We start from the raw sequence: 22,665 nt of genomic DNA, 5'->3' as shown, positions 1-22,665 counted from the left end.
TCAATAGATGTAAACTAAAACATAACTACATCTTTACCTTTGGAGAGGTGAGGGTCTCTTAGACTTTCAATGCTTCCTTCTTCTGAACGTCTTCTGCTTTCTTTCTGAAAACGTTTCCTCAAATCACAACTGGTTCAACACAATTGATATTTTGAGAAATTGTCTTGAAGTTTGTAAAGTTGTTGGCACAACTGAGAAAAGTTAACAAACAACAAGTTCAAAAGCATATTAAAATAATTAAAAATTTTCCCATCACATTCTTATTTCTGAACTACATGAAAACTATGCCAAAGCATAATGAGAAATCTTTTTATTTTAAGCTTAATATAATTTTAAACAGCTTAAACTATTTTTTATGTTTGTGTAATTAGTTACATTGCATTTTATTTTTTTAAGTGCTTAATTTTATGTTTTATTGAAAATTTTCTTTGTATATGTCTGTATATGTGGATGTATTTTTCCCACTGTTATGGGAGAGAACAGGTGGATGTGCCACCAAATAAACATAGTCACTGAAGTGAGTCCATTAAGCATGTGTTAACAAGCTTAATCTTAATTAGATTTTGAAAACAATAAATAATTCAATTTCTCAATCTGTTCTAAAGATTAGAATCCTTTTCTTAATTTTTACTGTGGTTCTGATCAAAATCCATTTAATGACAGTCCTAAAACTCCATACACCTTCAGTGAGGTCCAGTATTCTGTTTACCTGTTTAGGGTTATTCAAGAAACATAAGAGGAGCTGGGCTTTAAGAGCAAATACAAAAGTAAACAAAAAGTGAGCTATTCTCATTCTATATTTTATTCTGTCAGAGTATGTGGGAGGGAGAACTCTCTGGTAATTTAATTCATGTTAACATATGTCTGATTTTTGTTTGCCTATACAAAACCTGTGTGTAATTTTGGCAGAGAGCTCAGAACTCATGATCAGAATGAGGGGTAGTTTCTGCTTGCAGTAAACAAACACTGGACAGAACAGATGTTGAGAGAACACTTCCATTCTATAAGTAAGCTGTTTACTAATAGTGCAAAAATATAAATTACTGCTTTTTTGTTACTTCAGCAAATTGGTGTGGGCATACCAAAAGTTAAATTGAGAAAAAGGAGACCCAATGTACAGGTAACTTTGGATGGAGGTGATTAGTGCATTAGAATGCATAGAACCTGGAAGCATAATTAGAAAGCTTCTGCCCTGCTTACTAGGAAAAATCTAACTAGAGAAATGTTTATTGTGACCAACAGCTTCCAAAGCATGAAGTTTGCATCCTTTCCTGTTTAAATAATAGAAAACATGCTATTGGCTGTAGTGAAGGGCATTCCATTAAATTATGGTGCTTTACTAATAGGTGCTAATTAGAGTCGTGCTGTAAAAATTCTTCTTCAGATGTTGAAATTAATTTGAAGACTGGAAATAAAAAGAGACTACTTGTGCTGGCTTTGCTTGCATAAACCCAAAGTCAAGAGAAGATCAGAAGATCATTCTTACGATTTTATTGCCAAGTTTTATTGTACAGTGTATGCAGCATAAAATTACAGAATATGAATTGTTCTGGTTTTTTTTCCTAGGGAAGTCAGAGTAGGGAGTATGTTCTATCTGCTATTTACATGGGATTTCTCAGTTTAGCAGACCCAACTCCACAGAATTACCTGCCATTAACCTGAACAGGGTAACCAGTCATGTTTATGTAATGCAATCCCTGAGCAGAAAACATGTAATGAAAACTTAAAAATCATTAAAGGAATAGATTAACAATGTAACTAGCAAATTAGTAAACTTAAACACAGTATATCATGTTGATTTCTTACACATACAGGAATCTATAATGCAAAATTTGTGGCCTGCTTAACACCACCAGTAAAACATGGTGTAAAATCCGGATCTAAGTCAATGATTTTACCAAGTGTCGGGTGGCTGTGTTTATAACATGTGTAGAAGGCCACCTCGGGGTCAGATTTTTTGTTTGTGCACTAGAGAAATCAGCACTGAATCATAAAAAAATCTGTTTTCTGAGCACACCTGGCTCCTCAGCTTGCCATGGGTGTGGTCTGGCTGCCGGTGGGTTTGCCTTGCAGTGCTTGCTGCCCAGCGAGGTGCAACACTGGCTCTGGGCTCCCATCCACTCCAGATGCTCCTGAGTTTACCTCTGTGGCCCAGGATTTTGCTGACCTCCTAGCATCACTTCTTTTAAAAGAAGCCTAATAGTTTTTGTCTTCATTAGTACTGCAGGTATGAGTAGGAACTAGGCTCCTGCAACACAGCAAAGAAGGCCATCCATAGAATTTGTGAGAATATTGACCTCCCAAAACACACTACAACAACATTTTATTTAACATTTTTTTTTAATGTTGCTGCACCAGTTCTTTCTTTCTTTGTTTCCTTCTTGAGTTGTCATTGAAGTTATAGATCCTTGCTTTTATTCGTCATGCTGAAAATGGATTGCAATCCTTTTGTTTGCATGCTTCATTGCTAGTGATTTACTCTGTTCTGTTTTGTTAAGTTGTGCTGGTGAGTGTGGTGGTGGTGTGCTTATTCCAGTCATGTTACATGCATGACTGGATAAAGAGGAGAGCAAACTGAACTGTAAGTTTGTTTCTTCATAGCTTGGAATAAACCCCACAAAATGGCAACCTTGGAAATAAAAATTATGGAGCCCAAATACTGGTAAAAAACATTCTTGGGGGAAGAGACATAAAGGGGAAATAGTTTCCATTTAAAGTACGGGTGTAGGAATTTTCTGTTCTAATTTTTAGTGGATGTCTCTGTGCCTCAGGCTTAGTTTTTTTGCCTATTAAAAGTCATTAATAAGTATCATATAAGAAATGTGAAGTGATGTAATGTAAGTCTTAGAAAGAACAAACAGTTAATGCATACTTGAATTTTCACAGAATTAAAATTTTCTATTTTGTCTTTGGGACTCCTTGACTATGACTAGCCCAGGTTATCATTTGAAATGAACATTGACCTTGATTTGATGTGATGGCTTTTTCTTTCTTTTTTTTACCATTTATTTTCTTCTCTGTTCCTTTGTGTGTTGGAATGGAATATGAACTTCATAAATGCCTCCTCTGCCATGCCAATGCCTTCATGCATGCTGTTTGGGTTTGACCATGCTATTCATTATCCATTGCATGTAAGATATGTAAAATTTTATTTACTTTTACATTTTAGCCTTTTGTTATTTATTTTGAGAGTGTGGATTTGTTGGGAGGGAAAAGCAACTGCATAGAAAGAATTGAATAATTTTGAATTAGCAGATAGCATATATTAATGCCATTATATTAAAGTTGCTAGTTTTATCTGTCATATATAAAGAGAAATGGAAAAATGTTCTTGAAGTTTTCAGTAAATATTTAAAAAAAAACCCCAGAATATTTGTCCACAATCTTTTCAGTGCATATCCTCTTCCTGAGAATAAATTTATTAGTTTTTCTCGTAGCAGACAGCTCTTGATAAGAACAGGAATGATTCCATATACCCAGAAATATCTAGATTTTTTTCTTCAAGAAAATGAAGAACTAATATTTTGTCTTCTGGAACTATTCTGTACTGCAGTCTTGAAAATAAGAGCTACTGTTAAACTCTTGGTGCTCCAGACTGTTATATGAAGGCACCTTTTACCAGTTTTTCAGGATATTACTTGTTTCCAGTACATACATAAATTGTGACGAAACGAGCTTGCATTCCTTGATAGAATAGTCACATGTACATTTGTCAGGTAACTTTGCCAGAGAATGTTATGATAGGAGGAATATAATTAAAATTGAAGGAAGGGACTTTAGTCTTACCTGTAAATGTTGGTATAGGAGCATTGCTGAAATCCCTTAAAAATGGTATTTTTTTTTTCATTTTCTACTCTGAACTGTCAGATTTAAATGCTTAAGTAATATATCCTCATGCTCCTTTTTCTAAATAAATACAGTCACTTTTAGGGGATGCATTAAGTAACTACTGGATGATGATGACTGATGATTTTTACACCACATGCAATAGAAAGTCAATAGGGCCTAGGCAAAATTGCCAGAAAAAAAAGTTGGATTCCCAACAACTCATAGAGAAGATGGCTTTGGCCAAGTAAATGCAGACTGCAACTGAGAAAGGAGCAGAGGCTGGAGGGTGGTCTGATCTAGTTCAGCAGAGCTACAGTGATCTTCCAGCACTCCTATGGGGCCAGGGCTGCTACACATGTAGGCCACCAAAGTTCTCTGTGCTCCATGCTTGAGGGTCCACATCATCATCATTCCTTAGGTCTGGAAGCTTGGATTTCAGTATTTCTGTGCTGTAGGTTTCCATCTTCTAAACTGAGATAACAGTACCAATGTCAAGAGAAATGCTCTTGAAATTCCATGGTGTTCAGGGAAGTCCTGTCATGTTGACAATACCAGTGGGGGTTTATTTTTTGTAAACCCCAGAAAATTTGCTGTAACTGCTGCCTTTTTGAATCTTGAACCATAGTCCATTCCCACCTCATAACAGCAAGTTTGCTCTTGGCAAAATTGCAAAGAGTGGAGTTACCCAGCTTACTGGTTGGGTGGAAAACCAATCCCAAATTTCTCTCTCCCTTCTTGGAGGCAGGGCATCCAGTGAGAGATTCATATCCTTTGCTTCCTCTGCTTTCCCTGATTCCTCTCCCACCAATACAGTCTGTGACATGCCAGGAGAAGGGGAAGCAGCACCTCAGCAGGAGCCCCATGGCTCTGGACAGACACTGGCAATTAGTGTTAATTGGATTTTCACTTATCCAATTAACCTCTCTATCCGACAAAATGAAATAAATGAGAAAGGGCCACTAGTAATGCTACAAGAGATTAAAATAGATGGGTAAGTAAGCCCAATTAAGTAGGTTACTTTGAAATGAAAGGATTAGAGTGGTTTATAGTATTACAGTACTCTGTCTTTATTATTTGATAATTCAACATCTTCTGCTTCAGAATCCTAAATCCCAGGAGCCTGTTACGCTGGATTTTCTAGATGCTGAATTGGAAAATGATATTAAAGTTGAGGTGAGATTACCTGTTTTCTTAGTACCTGTTGCTGCTTGTATTTCACCATATAAATGAAAAGCAATAAATGTTCTAGATTTTTAATGGAATCTATTTAAATATAAATCTGAATTTTAAATTTGTTAAGATGATATCTCTATAGAGATGAGGTTATAATTAAAGAAATTAAATCCCAGTATTATTCATAGGCAAGGGCAATGCATTACATTCCTCTCATTTTGAAAAACACCATGATTACTACTTAAATTCTTCTTCATGAAGTAACAATTCCTGGGAAGGGAAGATAGAAAATATTTTTGAAACAGAACATTTTCCAATAGAATATTAAAATATTACCTGAAATATTTTAAAAGTATTTTCCTATCTCTTATTAACACAAGATTGTTCCTGTGGCGAGAAACAAAGTTAAGTGTAGACAAAAAATTAATTTCTCTGTATATTTTTCAGTTACTGACTTTGTAATATATTCTGAAATGATAACTTTTTGAATAATTTGTTAGTTTTCTGAAATAAAATGAAAGGTTTTTAAACATTTCACAATTTTAACTTATTTCATTCACTTAGTTTGAAATTGTTCTTTCATAATTACAATAATCAGTATTCTTTGGTATGTGTTAAAATCTGCCTTAAGTTTCTTTGAAATGGCTGCTTCAGGGGGGAGTTACTCTCAGACTGGTACAAAAATGTTTCTGTGAATCAGTGATACTACATGAATCACACAGATGTGCTGGGAGGCACAAGAAATGCTAGACAAAACTCCTTCTTATGCGCACAGAATTCATTCTCTGTGTCAGTGCCAGCATCAAGGAGTTTTATGGCACGTTCTTGCAATGCAAAGTATACCAGAATTGTAAACAAAACTTTTTTTAAGAGTTGTGATTTCCATATGCATTAGCATGTTCTGTGTTTTTGAGAAATATTTTGATCACTGAAAAGATTATTCATGTTACATGCAACACGTGAACTTTCTCTTTTTTTTCCTCACTTTTTCCTTTTCTTCCTTGCCAATAGATTCGGAAAAAAATGATAGATGGAGAAAGTGGAGAAAAAACATTTGAAACACTGGTCAAGTCCCAAGATGAGGTAAGATAGGAACCCAAAGAGTTACATTTACAGGAATAAAGCAAACCAGAAAAATAATGTTAAATGCTGGGTTGTTCATTTTGTAATGACAATTTGTACCATTTTTTCCCTCTAGATTTTCTTGTTTTACTGGTGTATAGTAAAAAAAAAAAAAGTACTTAGGAAAAAAACAATTGTTTTGTTTCTTAGTTTCTTTGGTGCATCATTAATCAGGCAGTTGTTGATGAGGTCTTACACTCTGTTCAACAGGAAATGGACCCAGCCTACTTCTGTGCAGGAATTCCAAAACAAAGTGCTTAATTTGCTTGTGGAGATGTGTGAGGATGGGTTTGGTAGTTTATATTGTGGTTGAATGGGAAGAAAGTTGTAAGAAAAAATAATAACATTTTTATGCCATAAATGACCGTTTGGGATAAACAAATTCATCTTACAGTTATATCATGTACTTTCTGAGCAGCTTGTTGAGTTCTTTATTTTCTTGTCTGAAATACTTACTCCTGATAAACATTGCTACTGTTTTGTCTAATAAGCAGTCATGTTTCCTAGCAATAGGAAATACTGAAATTTGATATGGATCATTACTTGGCTGCTCTACTTCTTGGGGACCTCAGTGAGAAGACGTCATGACTGGTGCGCTGAAGGAGCAGTTCTGGCCAGAGTATGCCCCACAGTTACAGTTCCACAACATCTTTTTGAAACTCTTTTACTCTGAACATAAGTCAGCTTGAAGATACCTAATTTGATGATTTAGCAGACACTGTGCAAACATTGCATATAAGCTCAATATAATAATACATAGAAGAATTGCTTGGGACCATGCAGTTAATTCATACTGGCTTTCCCTTCTTCCCAAGCTCTTCTAAAGAGGCCTATATCAGCAGTGCCCTTGCCTCCTGCCTGGACTCTGTTTTGTGCTTTCTCACTGTAAAATGCTAAAACCAAGATTTACAATACTGCTTTACAATCAGGGTAAATCCTGCTGTGTGAAAAAATTGTGTCTTTTCCTGAATGGCTCCACTGTTGGAGAATGGTGCGCAAATAGGTGTTTGCTGGGGCAGAGAGGATAAGTCCCAGTGGATGTCAGTTCTGCTCCCTCACCTCTGTCAGGAGCCTATTCTGTTTAGGATGCCATCAGTCGCTTCCCTTAAGGGAAACTGGGTCTTTCCTGAGCCAGCGTCAGAGTCCAAAGCCCTGCTGGCATCTGTGTTGAAGATAAACTGCTACTGAAGGGAGACACTCAATGCTGGGACATTTTCAGATTTATGTTGTTTTGTTTAAGGAGTGCCTTTCCAGGTCTCTGGGTGAAAAAGGCTCTGTGCAGGTGGTTAGAAGAGGGAGGGTTAGAAGGTCACAAAAATATAATAACATGATTAGGGTTGTACAAGATATTGCATTAGTGGCAAACCTGTTGAAGAGATTTCAGGCTGTTTATACATTTCTCAGGCTCTGTGCTACGAAAGAACTGAAACAGTTGGTCCTGCAACTCTTTGCCCAAAGAGGGAGGGAGGGAAGTATTGCAAGTGCTGAAGTCAGTTACAGTATCCGGGCAGGAGGGAGGAATGTAACATCCCTGGGTGCATGAGGATGTGCCAGTTACACGTGGCCCAGACCACAATCTGTGTTGGAATAAAATATCCCAAGCCTTTGATCCTACATGTTTCAATGCCAATGAAATTAATTATCCTCACCTTCCCTTGCACCATGGCCCAAGATTTCTTCCTCTATCCAGACCACTCTGAGAGAAGAAAGGAGCAGCCACAGCTGGCTGGCTATGATGACTGCTTCAAGCTATTGCACCCTCCCAGCTCCAGGCTGCTAGAACCAGAATAAAGCTGCTTTAAACCACGGGCCATGCATGAGCCATGCATCACTTAGCACTTGATAGCTTCATATATTTTCTTATAAAAAGGGCTGATGTGGTCGGTTGCTCTGAACTGACAGTTGCAGTCTTCAGGCTTAAAATTTATGTTCTTTTTGTTTTGCTTTTTGGTTTTAGTTTGCATTGCTTTGCTTTTGTGTTGCAGCTGGCCCCAGCAGTGTCTTGGGAGATGACTTCATACTGCAGCATAGAGACTGGAGTTGTAGCAAATGTGGGTGGGGTGTGCTGGAGTCTCCCAAGGCCTCAGGGGCTTTCCAAGTAACAGAGAAGATGCCATAGGAACAAAAGCATTGCCACATGTGGCAGCCGGGGTGGGCAGTAGTGAAAACTGAAGGGTCACAAAAGCTGCAGTAACATGTATGAGTTCTTTGGCAGTGATCAGCTGGGGATGAGATGGTCTCAGACTGCCCACTAAGGAAGTAGGCAAAGGTAAACGGGAGCTGAGGTGTGAGGATGTGTTATCTGCTGTGTTATCTTTGAAGGGAGCTTTCAGCCAGTTTGCTTTCAAGCATTCTCAAAATGCTGGAGGCAACAGGATTTAATTACAGCCCAGTTCTTCTCTTCCTTCCCCTCTCCCTTTGGGCGCTGTTTTTCTTTTGTGGAGGTACAGGGTGTCACTGTGCCTGATTTGGAGGGACTGCCAGCACTATGTTCAAGTGGCTGATTTTAACCCAAAGTACACATTAAATATAAATAGGCTTGGGAAGGAATCTCATCGACCATCTTTTTACCTTAAATATAAAATATATCAGGGTACTAGACACTGTTATATGCATCTTCTTTCTGGTTTTATCTTTTTCTTCATTTTCTTTCAAAAATTACTATTAAATTATTTATACTGTCACACTGTACTGAAAAGCAGCAGCCAGGTAGTGAGAAGGTTTCAGTTTATAAATGTCATAATAAGTCACCTCTTTTCCACAGCTACAGTCATTTTCTCACTATCTTTTTACCATAGAGAAAGAAAGAAAGAACCTAGAGGTATACCTCTAGTGGTACCTTTCAACAGTGTTTGTAATGTTGCAGTGCAACAGCTGTACAGTCTTCATTGCTGGCATATGTACAAAAATTTGATTATAAAATAATAATATGTTGCAGCTGGCATAATTGTATAGCTTTCAAAGTGGAAAACTGAGTAAAGTGATGTCAGCCAGGTGGATTCATGATTAAATCTATGGGGAGCTGTGGGACTGTGCCTATCACACTATCTTTCATACCACAAGAAAATAAATGGTAGAGATTATCCTAGTGTATTAAGTTATTTAAAAATAAACATTTATTTCAATGTTATTTTTTTTTCCCAAATTCAAGACCCTCCTAATGAGATTAGAAACACATGTTAAGTTTAGCAGGGGGTGTCTTATACAATCGGGATTACCAGGCTGTGCATGTACTTATGATTCGAATTTAAATGCATGAAGCCAGTGGTGCTGAGATCTGAAAGGAAAGGCTTTGGTTGTTTTTGTTTTTAAAGACTTACCTACAAAGTCTTTTTGTAACTGAGTGTTTTTTTGGTGTTTGTTTTTTTTTTTTTTCATACCTTAAACTGCAAAATGATCCATAAAAGAGAAAATATTTTTTATCAAATTTAAATCATGTAGACAAAGGTTTGCATAGGTCTGGCTAATAAATTTTAAAGTGAAAATTATTGGTCAGGTTTGTTTGGTTCTCTTTAAATTTACATTTTGCTAATATTCAATAAAGAATATGTGGTTGATTCTTTTGCAAAATATAAGTTTTGAAAATATTTAAGGAAAGGATTTGTATCTCAATCCATGATTTTAGCAAAATAATAAATAGAAACCCAACAGACTTGTACTTGGTTTTACACTGTATTTCTCAAAGAAAGGTCACAATTGTTGATGCTCCAGAGTTTAATAATTTAATTTTTCACCAATATCTCTTTGTAGAGGTATATTGATAAAGGAAACAGAACGTATACATGGACTGCTGTGAATGGCACTGATTACAGGTAACTCATTTCTGTTCACTCACTTCCTTTGTTTATTTAAATGTCCTTTTGGTTAATTTTGGTTAATAGTTTTAGCATTACACTTTCTATGCTAGCTAGGGAGACACTGGTGCGTATATTATATCAAATTCATTTAAGCACACAGCTTTGTAACATTAGAAGGAATGTAGAAACATTCCTTAACATTACTCAAAACATGTTAAGGTTTTCCAAGTCTCAGGAAAGTTAAACTACTCTAGTTCAAAACTACATGGTACTAATACTGAGTCAAATTTTGACCAAAATGCAGTTTCTGTTATGGTGAATTACAGTAGTCCTCAGCCAAGCTGGATCCCATTTTCTGTCGTGCTCTTCACAGGTGTACAGTCACTGAGAATGCGAACATTAGTTTGAATGTAAAACCAAACAAATTGGTTTTAACAACAGAACACAGACCTAGGATATTCTATTCACCATCTCATTTTTCTGTTGTACTGCCTCTGTACTCTGTAAAAAAAGGAAGTTTTTATCAGACTGCCATCTAGCAATCACTAGAGAAATACATTTCGTTTACATGACTTCTTAATTCTTCCTGAGCTTTCTGGCAAGAGATACAGCAATAAATCCTCAGAGTCTCCTTGCAGAAAACCTATTAAACATAAAATTATAGATTTTAATTAGCAATTTCTGCTAGCAGTAGCTGTTAATGACAGGTAAACTGCCACTGATTTCCCTGGAGGAGAATTGGTACAAGGCTATTGCTAAATATTCAGCAATCTCACTTATATTCTGTATAAATGGCAAATGTGTCATTAAAGGTCAGCTCATTTATGGCTCAACTGTACAATAATTTTAATGTTAATTTCTGTAGCTCTTCATTAGAAACTGTTGCAGTTCTACATGGGTGAAATCCAAGTGCAAAAATTAAGGATGCGACTTGGAAGATGATGATACCTATTTAATGATTACTCAAAGCTCCTGCCCTTTATATACATTTTTAAAACTGAACTCTTCTACATATGTGTAGAATTCAGCTGAAAAAAGAATTCCTACATATTTTGAACCAAAAAAAGTATAATATAAAAGAAAACATGTTGAGAATTCTCTGCAAATCTTAAAATATTACTGCACAATTATGTTCAATAGTTGTTAGTGGTTACTGCATGATCAGCTCAGTACTAAGTGATATTTTGGCAGTCACTGATCACTGTGACATGTTACATTAGGATGCTAAATGTGTCAGAGGAAGATACAAAAATCATGGGATTTTTCATTTGCAGTTATTTGGAAATTCCTTGCTTATCTGCTAAAAAGTGCATTTATGCTTAAAAGTGTAAACAAGAATCAAAATAAACACAGGGACCCTCAGGATTGGCATAAATGTACCTGTGTCTATTACAAAGTGTGAGGGTGGTATATCACTGTGCGGCTGTCTCATCTAGTGATAATCCAAATTCCAAACTTGTTAATTAACTTTCAAAACACAAAGAAGCTGAAACTGGAAAACTGCTGCAAATAACATAATTGCTTTACTTGTCTCATTTCTGTTGCAGTTTGGCATTGGTGTTACCATCATACAGCTTTTATTATATTAAAGCCAAAATAGACGAACCTATAACTCAAGCCAGATGTAAGTACTGTAAAGGTTCCCTGGTCTTGTCTGGTATTTCCAAGTCTCAGATTCGCTTAAAAAGCTATGTTTGAAATCATAAATTTTGTGGAATTCACTGATGTTATCACGATGTACCCAAAATTTTCAGCAATGATTCTAACCCATTGTAACATCCAAGGTGCAAGAAATATTCTATAAAAATAGAATATGTGCAGGTACCCCAGTTCCACTGACAATCCCTACCCCTTGCTCTGTGCCTGTAGAATCATTGCTTTGTGTATCCTCTGTTGCTGTCATTTTAAGGGTCTGGATACTATTTTTTCCATTCTATTAGCAAAATGTAGACCATTAGCAAAAATAGGCTATAAGAGTAAAGCATTTTTTTTTTGTATTTTAGTTACAGTATATTTAGCAAACGATCTCTGCTGCCTGTAGGAATAGAACAATGTGAAAGCCCTGTTTGGTTTGGGTTGCAGTTAGGTTTTTATTTTGCATTTTACAAGTAGTTTTAGTGAATGTTTGCATTGTATTTTTACATCAGACTAATTTCAAGCCATTTATAGATTCTGAAGTGATAATTGGAAATTATACTTGTCAGTATTCAAAGGTCTTTTGTTTCTTATGTGGAGCTTAACTGTAGTCTAGGTAGTACACAAAATAGAACCAAACACAGACTTTTAACTATATCCAGGTGTTATGATAAATTTAGAACAAGTGTGTAGTTAAATAGAAAGTTAGAAAAACACAAAAACCTCAGGTGTAGGTACTGTTAGTTTAGAGAACTTGGTTAGCACTACATCACTCTCCTCTACCACTACTCCCACATATGAAGTAGAATTTAGTAGAATTTAACAACTTTTAGTAATCAATGATTTATTTTTTAACTTTTTCCAAGTACTTAAGCAAGTAATTTAAAATTAATTTTTTTAAGCAGGGAGTATGATTGACTTGATGGATTAGATCATCTGGTTTCGCACTTATATCAATATAACCTGCAAAACAGACCCTTGAAATAGCCACAGCATATAGAAGGTACTGAGAAATAACTGAGAAGGACCTATTTTTCAGTCTTCAAGGACGTTTGTCTTTTTTCTTTCCAGACTACAGCTGTATGTAAATTGAACCTTTGATCTATCTATGTACAATATTTTTATTCAAGGGTCTGTTTGAATAAAATATTGGTTTGTGACCCCTTGTGCTTTACCCTGTTTTTTTCTGTTTCCCTGCTTTCTCTTTCTGATGGATAGTGACATCCAAAAAGGGCAAGTATATTCTTGTTGCTCAATTTCCTTCTGTTTACTACAGTTGCTATTTTTCACTTCTATTTCTATTCCTACTGGATATTCTCCTCTGTATTCCTCATCTCAGGATTTTCTTCATGATCATTGGGAACCATAGCAATAGAAAGGGGAAAAAACAAAAGTGAAGTATTTTTCTGTTTTCATGAACATTTCAATATGTTGCTAATATCTAATCCTTCTTCATCTGTTCCTATCAGTGTTCAGTGATATCAGCTATTAAAGCCATTTTTTTTCAGTAGGATTTACAGTGATGCTGATATGATTGAGTTTTTTAAACTTTATTGCAGGATATTAGGACTATTTTTCTTCATGTTCTAACAACTCAGTGTCCCAAATATTTATTTGTATCAGAGTTTAACTCTAGTGAAAACATCTCATATGTTTTCATGTTGTCATGCTAATTAAATGCCCTCTTAAAATAAATTGTTAGATATTATCTTACTGTTGCCAGTTGTATGTCATATATAATAATCAAGTAATTTCTTCCTATGTTGTGAAATACTGAGAAGCATAGAATTTATTAGTGGAAAAGTGTCTAAAAATAAACATTTCTTTCTAAATTCATGGACGCATGCAAAAGTTAGCCAAATAGTTTGAGAAGAGAAACAATGGCAAAAATTCCAGTTTACTTACTTGGTGTTTACTCTTCGTCTTTGTAGTTTCAGAATCACTGAAGCTTGATCATTTTGATGAAGCTGGCTATACGTTTTTAGCACCAAGGTTGGTTGATTTCCCAGTAATAAGTGTTATTTCAGCACTAAATAGCTATCTAATCTGATTAATGGCACATGAAACATACAGAATTGACCAATAAAGCTTCATTTGTTAAAAAAATTATCAATCTTTTTTCATGATGGAATGTAAATAGCATATTCAGGCTCTGATTTCTGTTCATATTAATCAAAGAGAGCCATAAAAACTGATATTGATATTTTAATGGAAAACTTATTCACATCTGTGCAATTCTTGTGGTTCTGACTTTTCAGATTTTACAACTATTTTTCAAATAGGTTTCATAATACTTACCACAACATGTTTCCCAACTTCAAGACAAAGGGTTTCAAAGCTCTCTATCACTTAAGTATGAGTTAATTTTCAATTATTTGAGAACAAAAATTAAGTCATTGAAAATTGATTAATTTCATTAGTTCCCTGAGGTTTTTTTATGTGAAATTGTGCAGTTCTTATTTCCCTTTTAAAATTATGTTCGTAAGGGAAACCTGGTATGATAAACAGTTCCTAAAAATTAAGTTACTCTAAAAGAAAGTTATGATGAATAAAGGAAATGCTGTACAGTTAAGATCAGTTGAGAATTGTTGCAAACTTTTTTCATCTGATAAATTTTCAGTGTACTTTTAAATTTCAATTAATAGGTTGATTTCAATGGCTAGATTGATTTATGTAAAGTCTTCTATCTTAAAATGTATCCCAGCTTAACTGTTCAATTTAATTTTTCTGAATGACTGAAGTTATTGAGAATCAATTGTGCCAATTAGCAGCTTCCAGCAAGTCCCTACTATCCTACATTAACAGTTTGTTTGATATGTAGCTCTGTTTAAATGTGTATATTGATATAGGAAGGTAAATTCTGCCTGTAGTCTTTCTGGATTATGGTAAGGTAAATAAAGGGTAATAAGATATCTTAGGCCTATGATATACTTGAACAGACTTCTTTTGTTTGTAAAATTAATTTAGTATAAAAGCTCATTTTAAAAGGAGAGCCCCGTGCTTTACTGCTAAACACTCCCTACATTTTAATTAAAGTTGTTTAATGCCACTCATCAGATAATGTTTGCCTCCAAAATGCCCAGTGACTTTTACTTTGCTTGCCTGCATTCAGTGAATTGGCCAATGATATATTGCTTTATTACATTATATAAGGGACAGGAGTTTACTGTTTATCTGGTTTGCATATGTCAAAACAAGGAGTGTTTATAAGTTTATGCGTTTTGTACCCTGTTAAAATTGCATTTAAAACTTCTCAGAGGAGAGGACCTTAACCTATAAATCTGGCCTTAGTTGAGCATGGAGTGACTATGTTTCACCAGCAGTCCAGGTACTACTTTCCAGTACAGTTTAACCCAGCAGCAATTTAAATTCACTGGGCATATATTTTGTGTACAGACATGATCTCCTAATACTACAGCCTACACTAGTCCTCAGGTTTTTTTCTGCAAATCTATGCCCTATTTCATAAATGTAGTTTTCTTATAATCCAAATCTTAACAAATGTTTAGGCAGGCACTTGAACACCTTATTTCCTGCAGATGTCTGAAATAATTGATATGGGCATCATTCAATATTGATGATGGCAGTCAATTGACACAGTAATACCAGCTACTTCATAATAGTTGTGCAAGCCTGCTTGGACTTTAAAATTGTCTGCTTCAGTAGCACAAGAAAAAAAGCATAAGACTGATGGTTTGTTGTTTTTCAGAGACTACTGTAATGATGTAAAGAAATCAGAGAACAACACTGAATTTCTATTAAATTTCAATGAATTTATTGACAGAAATACTCCGAGCAGTTCATCGTGTAAGTACACTTCTCAGCTCACTGAATTTTTTCCTTAGGAAAATACTTTCTCATGAATGAGAGTTCATGCTCAGATTTTGTGGGTTTGGTTTTTTAGTAGAAATATATCTAGTGTCAGGATTTTCTGTCCAAGGTAGAGAGTGTAAAATTAGTTTGTAAGTTTCTGGCTTTATTTAAGAAAGATTGCAGGGTCTTATGCATCCAGTGTTTTCCGTAACTCCTCTCAGAATTTTTCTCAAGCATCAAATAACTACTGGTTCATTTTAATATGTTCCAAATATTTTGAATTTATGTTTTTCGCTTAAGCATACCAGCCAAAGTAAGTCTCAAACAGACTCAGAATCTTATAATGAAATCTTCAACCTGCTTTCTTGTCATTTTATTCCAAAATAAGTAAGGAAAAGAAGTCCAGGGCTGAAATAACCAATAACCAGAATAAAATATAAGGAAGTTCTTTTGCTCATTCACAAATTGGTTAAAGAGATCTCACTTGGGCTTGAATAGCTTAGGACCACAGATCCATGTAACTGCTGCAGTGGTGAGCACTGGGCTTTGTGAAGGGATTAATTCATGTTTTGAGATTGGGCCTTAACCTCTCTTTAGAATAAATGAAGTTATTACCATTAGTAATGTGTTAAAGCCTTGTTCTCATGAAAAATTCAATGTTTGGATTTGGCTTGGTACATACACATCTGTTTAGCATTATTATTAGTTTATAAACACTTGGAATAACTTTTTTTTCTTTTGTCTTGCTTTCCTCAAGTCTTTTTGATGTTGTTGTCAGGGATAATTGATCAATTCAGAAAGAAGCTCTCTGCTACACCTTGTAACTGAAGGAATGTCCACTTAGATATGATGTCTTCTCACAAAATGCTATTTTTGTGTGCATGTGTGGATGTTTGGTGCTCTTTTAATACAGTGATCTTGTTCATTGGCACATTTCTGACTGACTGAAATTTTATTCGATTCCCTTGACACAGTCTATGAAATGAAAGCATTTACCTCCAGTGATTAAAGCAATTAATGTTAATTTAGTAAAATTTAATAAAATATTTAAATTCTTGTGTAATATTCACTACAAGCAAATATTGAGGACACATTTAGTGATATTATAGTATACACTAGTGCTTAGTAAGTAATTATTACAAAATGCTATCTACCTACTACTGTATTTCATTTTGGAATATGCAGCACTTTTTTTTTCCTTCTTTTTTTCTAATAATTAAGTTACTTTAAAAATTGTCTCCTTAATAAGTAATCAGTGTTAATTTCTACAGCCACTCAGTCTTTTAGTTATCTCAGTTAAAAATGATTTTCAAAAGGAATACCAAATAAAATCCCCATGATGAAATAATCTGCAGTATCTCTTCTAAAGTGCTATTGAAGAAGATGGTTGAGAAGCACTGACTTCAAACCATCTTTTCAAAGAAATTTAAGCATGACATCTCTGTATGAGCTACTGATTCAAAATTATTTCCCTGTATGCATTTTCAGGTGACAAATATGTTTTATTTGAGAGGCTGAGACTTAATTGATCTAAATATATTTATAATGTAGTTGAATTATCTCCGTTTTGTAGCATGTAAGAGTAAGTATCATTAGGAATTGTGTTGTTTCCTTGCACCGAGATAAAAAGTGTTTTAATGAAGACATGCTTTAAAAATAGGTTAATTTCCAGATTTAGGGGCTTTGCAAACTGGGACCCGTGCCCTTATCACCTTCCTTATTCCTGTGACACAAAGATAGGTTTGTAGAATACAATGAAGAAAATGTTTAAGTGAACTCAGCAGTGTGAGAACATCTATTTAACTCTAAGTACTTGACATAGTCTGACGTTAGGCAGAATGTCTAATATAAACAGCCCAGATTTTGTGGCTGGAGCATCTTGATAATGCTCAGAATTTCATTTTAGGCTTTTATTGAAACACCATCTCATATTGTTTCAGATGACTGACCTTTTAACTCTTTTGATAGGTAATACTGATATGGTCATTAGAGTTTTGCTGGATGCAGGATTTACAAATGAACTTGCCCAAAATTATTGGAGTAAACTGTCTCTGTAAGTGTTCTTTTTATTGACTGTGATTTTTTTATGCATTTCAGAGTTTGAAAACAAAATCTTATGCATCTCTGTGTATATACAGATATGCAGTTAATGTTACACAGAATAGGTATTTTTTCATAGTTATACTCTTTTATGGCAACCCTTGACACAGGAAATTGTGAGAATTTCAGTCAGTTTTCATTTTAAATCTTATTTTTGTTTACAGTGATGGAGTTGTTGCACAATTTGTTGTTACAGATGGTGGAATTACTAGAGTGTTCCCCAAAAGGTAAGAATTACTACAAAATAGCATAATACGATAATATTGAATTCTGAAAGGGCAGAATGTTAAATAGTGGCTTTATTGAATGAAAAAATACTGTCTCCTAGAGTCTAATCTGTAATGATAGCTATGAAATTACTTGGAATGTCTTGTTTTTCTTAGATTTTATCTGTGTCATTCCTTGAAACTCCTCTGTTACATTATTTTCGTGACAGGCCCTTGTAATCCAGGTTTCTAATCAGCCTAGAGTAGCAGTGAAAGCAATGCCTTTTTAGTAGCAGTGGGGCAATGCTAATTCCTAGTTACTCCCAAGCATTCAGTTGTTTGGCAGGCTGCAAATACTGGCAAGTAGTAGGTGATTTATTTTTTTTTTTTAGACTAAGCTCAGACCAAATGGTCCAGGGACTTCAAGAGAGAAAAATGTATCATTATCAGAGGACAAAAAGGGAATGTGAAATTGGACATACAATAAACTAGACACCCCCACGAGTGACTGGGAATAGTGAGGGCACCAGTACAGATCTACTGGTAAATAGCAAATTTATCTATTTCCTTAGGTTATTCTGTTTCACTATAATGTTAAAATGGCAATGAATTTTACTCCCCAAGTCAGTTTCTTTCCTATTTTGGGATTATTAATGATATTAAATATTTTAGGATTAAGCTCAAAGCATATGATACTGTAAAGGTTCATTTAGATTTTGTTGTGTGTTGCAGTTGTATTTGTCTCAACATGAGACTAAATTTGTGTTGGTCCAAGAATATCATTCTCTTTTTTTCCCCCAAGTTTGTTTGTTTTGGGTTTTTCTGATGATTACACCTGTCTTTTATCCAGTGAAAGCTGACAGAGCCTGAGGACTATAAGAATGTATCTCACATTTTTCCCAACTCTGAAAAATTAAAAGAAAACAACCTGCAGTGCAGCATTAATGAGACTCTGAACTGTCTTTTTTTGATCCCTATTTTTTTTATTTAGGGCAGGAGAAGATTGGTTGGAAAATGCTGAAACTTATGAAGTCAGCTTCTATAAGAGGAGTTTAGATAATGACAACTATATTTTCACAGCCCCATACTACAACAGTAAGTCATCACTGTTTGGAAACGTCAGAGCTAGCTAGTCCAATGTAAGGGGAAGTTTCCCATACCAGATGAGGTCACTGAAAAAGATGCAAACGTGCCACTTCCTAAGGAAAGAAGTCTTGGGATAATATCCATCATTAAGGAAAAGCTAGGAGGCACTAAACAAGGTCTTCATCATTTGTCAACTACACTGGTGGCCCTGTGCGTTCAGAATTAACCTAAGTGAAAACATACAGAGAACTGGTGTTCATTCAGTACATTGAAACCCTGTTTTACAGAGATACTTTTGCAGAATTATTTTAACAGGATGTGAAATAAAATTGCACTCATAGACAATAACACTACGAAAAGTCTTAATAGAACTGAGTTCTGTATACTGACTCAGCACCCCCAGCACTGACTTGGGGGACCAGGCATAATGGTCCAGAGTCCATAACTCCATCCACTGTACCACTAATTAGTTTAAACTTTGCTTTTGAATTCTACTTACAATTGCACTTACTCACCAGTTGGTCTGAGATATTGTGACATTTAAAATCTATATAAGCACAAGAGCAAGTGCTCATTATTGATGTGAGCAACATTAACCTTCTCAAGTTTGTCTAAAAGCAGGTGCTACCACAAATGACGTACTCCTCTCTTAAACATATAGGATCTTTTTTTGCTGTAATTTCATAATTTTTTATTGCATTTTTTTCTCAGGAAAATATAAAGATGACAATTAACAAAATTCCCTGAAGGGTTTTTTGCTCCTCAAACAGCTCCAGGGAATGTATTTTTAACTTGCCTTTTCATACTAAGCAGTGTTGAAAACAGTTTAAAGTCTGTCAGAGCAGAAATTGTGCATTAGTGAGTGGAGTCATATACCTTGCATTGAAAAATACACAGACAACATCAGGATAAAATCTTTGGCTCTGATCCTGGTTTTAACAGAGCTGCTCACATGTGTAAAGGTATTCATGGCTCTGTTTGCAGAAGAAGAAAAAGCTACAGTAACTTTATGAAGCAGTCAAATGGGGTACAAAGAGAAGAAAAGTAAACACAAATATTCCTTAGTCATGCCAGTGTTAGTGATCTGAGCTATCACAGGTGATAAATCTGTACTACAGCTGGGTCAGTGCTTTTGGACAAGGATTTTTCTTTAATCATTCTGGTATTTGAATAATAATTAACTTAAGTTTCAGAGGAAGAGGCTTTTATGTTACCCTAACTTCTTTTTTTGTTTGCATTTTTTACTCTTCTATACTGTCAGAAAGCGGTGCCAATAGCTATGAATCAGGTATTATGGTAAGCAAGGCTGTGGAAATAGAAATTGATGGGAAGCTTCTGAAGCCAGCAGGTAAGAGAGAATGGTGCTGAAACTCGAAATACTTTAGTTATTTGGTTGTTGCTCAACAGTTAATTGGAAATTTAATTGAGATTTCAAAGGAACTTCACTTTACAATATTATTTTCTCTGAGACAGTTTTAATCTTGCTAGTAGAAGTCTGTTTGCATTTGATTCAGAGTGTTTAATTTATTAGTCTCATGAACAATGTTGGTGATCAGACAACTGAACAAAAATCATATTTTATTCTTCTCTAGTTCAATGATTTAGATGTCATTATACTTTCCCCTTTTTTTAGAATTATATAGTTACCTTTTTTTTTTCCTTCATTTTACTAAAAAAGGCTTTCATGTATTTCTTGTTAGTTGTTGGAATAAAAATTGATGCAACCAGCTGGATGGAAAATTTCACAAAAACCACAATCAAGAGCCTGGTAAGCAATTGACCAAGTCTGTTTTGAACTTTATTTGCGTTTCTCAAAGCTTCAGATGCAAATAGGTTTACTGTCTCTTTGTGCCAGAGTCACACTGATGCATAGTTGCCAAGTAGTTGTGGTATTTAAATCATCCAAATGCACAAAATAAATCTATGTTGAAATAGGCCGTATTTTGTACGTGTCTTGCTTTCATAATTATAAAACATGGATAAAGACAAAGAAAAATGACATATTCTAGCTAGTAGTAAGACTATGCTCTAGCAGTGAATAAAATCTGCAGAAGAACTGGTGAATCTGTTTTTATTTAATATCGAGGATGGGTAAGTATGAACAGTAAGGATTTATATTGCAACCAGCATAACAGCATTTTAGCAGAACTTAATGAAATAAGTGCTTAACCATCTCATTCCATACACCTAATGTGTAATACATCTGTCATGGGTTAACATCTTAGGTGTAAATGGGAAGGAGGAAAGGTTAAATGAAAGGGAAAACATGGAATTGATAGTGAATTGGGGAAGGCACAACATTAAGAAACTTATAGAACATAAGCTTCTTACTGGATGAGGCAATATTGCTTGGTTGGTTGTATGTTTAGGGAATCAATAACAGACTCTGGCTGATTTAGATATTGGAACTGTAGATCAGTGGGTAGGCAAATCCATAGCCTAAGTGTCAGAAGAGTTAAGGACAAAATACATAAGTGAAAAATGGAAAGGAGGATGAATATTTCAGACAGAATGCTGATGACTCCAGCATTACCTGGTAGTTGTTTTGCTCAGGACAGTTATGTGTGTATGTGTACACATGTTGCAAGAGCATGAGAAAAACATATTAGGAATCAAAGCCATGAAAGCTAGTGGGTTTGATGGGCTTCCTTTATCACATAGGATCCCCATGCTTTGAGACTGGTGAAGCTTTTCATGGTCAAAAAGAGACTTTTGAAGGCTTTCCTTCCAAACCCCAAACACATGGAAATGCTCCTATTCTTTCTGTTTTACTTTATGTTCACAACACTGACATTCTGACCAGTCCTCCAAAGTATTTATCTATATTGAACATACTTGTAAAGGGAGCTGTATCAGAGTCTTTGGTAAAGTCTGTCAAGATGGTGCTATTGATGATTACTGAATACAGGTTGATCAGAGAGATATTTGTGATAAACGACACACATTCAAAATTAAGTTAAGTTTATAAACAGATATTGAAAATAGAATCACTTGTTCTTGTCTTGAATGATGAACTGCACAATACAGTTTATTTTGTAACATTTTTGTGAAGATTACCATACTTCTCTTTTTTAGTGCAACAGTGAAATCTGTGGCTGTGAAAGAAATAGCATGGTAAGAATATGTTCAGTTTATTAATATCTGACAGAGTATGAAAATTCACTCATTCTCTTTAGATCTATCTTAAACAGATTCTATTACTATTACTGAGTGTTAATGTTACAGAAAACAGGGCTTAGTTGTTTGTGTCTTGAGAAAGATGAAGGTTAGGAGGGGAGGGGAAAAAGAGGGCATAAAAATCAGGTGAAGTGGTTATGGTGATGAAGTTATGAGAACAAGTGTAAAGAAAAAATACAAGAAAAGCAATAGAGAATGATGTGAAGAAAAATGTGATAATAATATGACTAATTTGCAAAACAAGAGACAAATCCTGAGAAAAAAAAAGTATTTTTTTTAAATTCTTAAAAAGAAAGAGTACCTCAGAGAAGGGTAAATGCGAACTTAGAAGCACCATAGTCCATTATATGCCTTTCCACGGTCATCGGTTCCCAGCACATTCAGGATTAGGCGACCCCATAACTGCTAGCACTCAGGAGAGCACAGATCCCGGGACTGTCACCATATCAGGTTTTGCCATGTGCTTAAAAACTTTCCTCTGCTCAGGTCTTCTGAGTTCTTTTGAGGAATGTGAAGATCATTAAATGCAAGAATTGCAGCAGCAAGGGTACTGTGGGAGGTTATCTATTTGATCTCACTGCTATCTCTTCGGTCTCTGGCTGCAAGGATCTTTTACGAAGTGCAAAGCATATGGAACTAGTGGGTTTCCCATTCCTGCGCCTGACACCTGGAATAATCCCACTACAGTCCTTGGCAAGTGAAAATAATCATGTCTAGCTAGCAGGGAG

At 35.2% G+C, this 22,665-nt stretch overlaps 1 protein-coding gene across 9 annotated transcripts in view; it reads left to right on the top strand.

The window, feature by feature from the left end:
- CACNA2D1 (calcium voltage-gated channel auxiliary subunit alpha2delta 1) overlaps positions 1 to 22,665 on the top strand; it is a 365,044-nt gene that overhangs the window by 320,107 nt on the left and 22,272 nt on the right. For 3 of the 9 annotated variants that reach the window (XM_048302697.1, XM_048302695.1, XM_048302693.1), the window contains exons 19-32: positions 1,064 to 1,120; positions 4,945 to 5,001; positions 6,013 to 6,084; positions 9,874 to 9,935; positions 11,468 to 11,544; positions 12,774 to 12,788; positions 13,487 to 13,547; positions 15,265 to 15,362; positions 17,337 to 17,421; positions 17,633 to 17,695; positions 18,666 to 18,769; positions 20,022 to 20,108; positions 20,461 to 20,528; positions 21,836 to 21,874. In XM_048302697.1, the coding sequence (XP_048158654.1) occupies positions 1,064 to 1,120; positions 4,945 to 5,001; positions 6,013 to 6,084; positions 9,874 to 9,935; positions 11,468 to 11,544; positions 12,774 to 12,788; positions 13,487 to 13,547; positions 15,265 to 15,362; positions 17,337 to 17,421; positions 17,633 to 17,695; positions 18,666 to 18,769; positions 20,022 to 20,108; positions 20,461 to 20,528; positions 21,836 to 21,874 (945 nt within the window). Of the gene's footprint in view, positions 1 to 1,063; positions 1,121 to 4,929; positions 5,002 to 6,012; positions 6,085 to 9,873; positions 9,936 to 11,467; positions 11,545 to 12,773; positions 12,789 to 13,486; positions 13,548 to 15,264; positions 15,363 to 17,336; positions 17,422 to 17,632; positions 17,696 to 18,665; positions 18,770 to 20,021; positions 20,109 to 20,460; positions 20,529 to 21,835; positions 21,875 to 22,665 lie in introns of all 9 variants that reach the window. The other 6 variants (XM_048302698.1, XM_048302694.1, XM_048302701.1 and 3 more) reach the window with 4 other exon arrangements.

Source organism: Corvus hawaiiensis, chromosome 4 (assembly GCF_020740725.1).
Source record: "Corvus hawaiiensis isolate bCorHaw1 chromosome 4, bCorHaw1.pri.cur, whole genome shotgun sequence".
NCBI lineage: Eukaryota > Metazoa > Chordata > Aves > Passeriformes > Corvidae > Corvus > Corvus hawaiiensis.
Note: the sequence above shows the minus strand (reverse complement) of the source record. Positions and strands in the feature narration are given on the sequence as shown.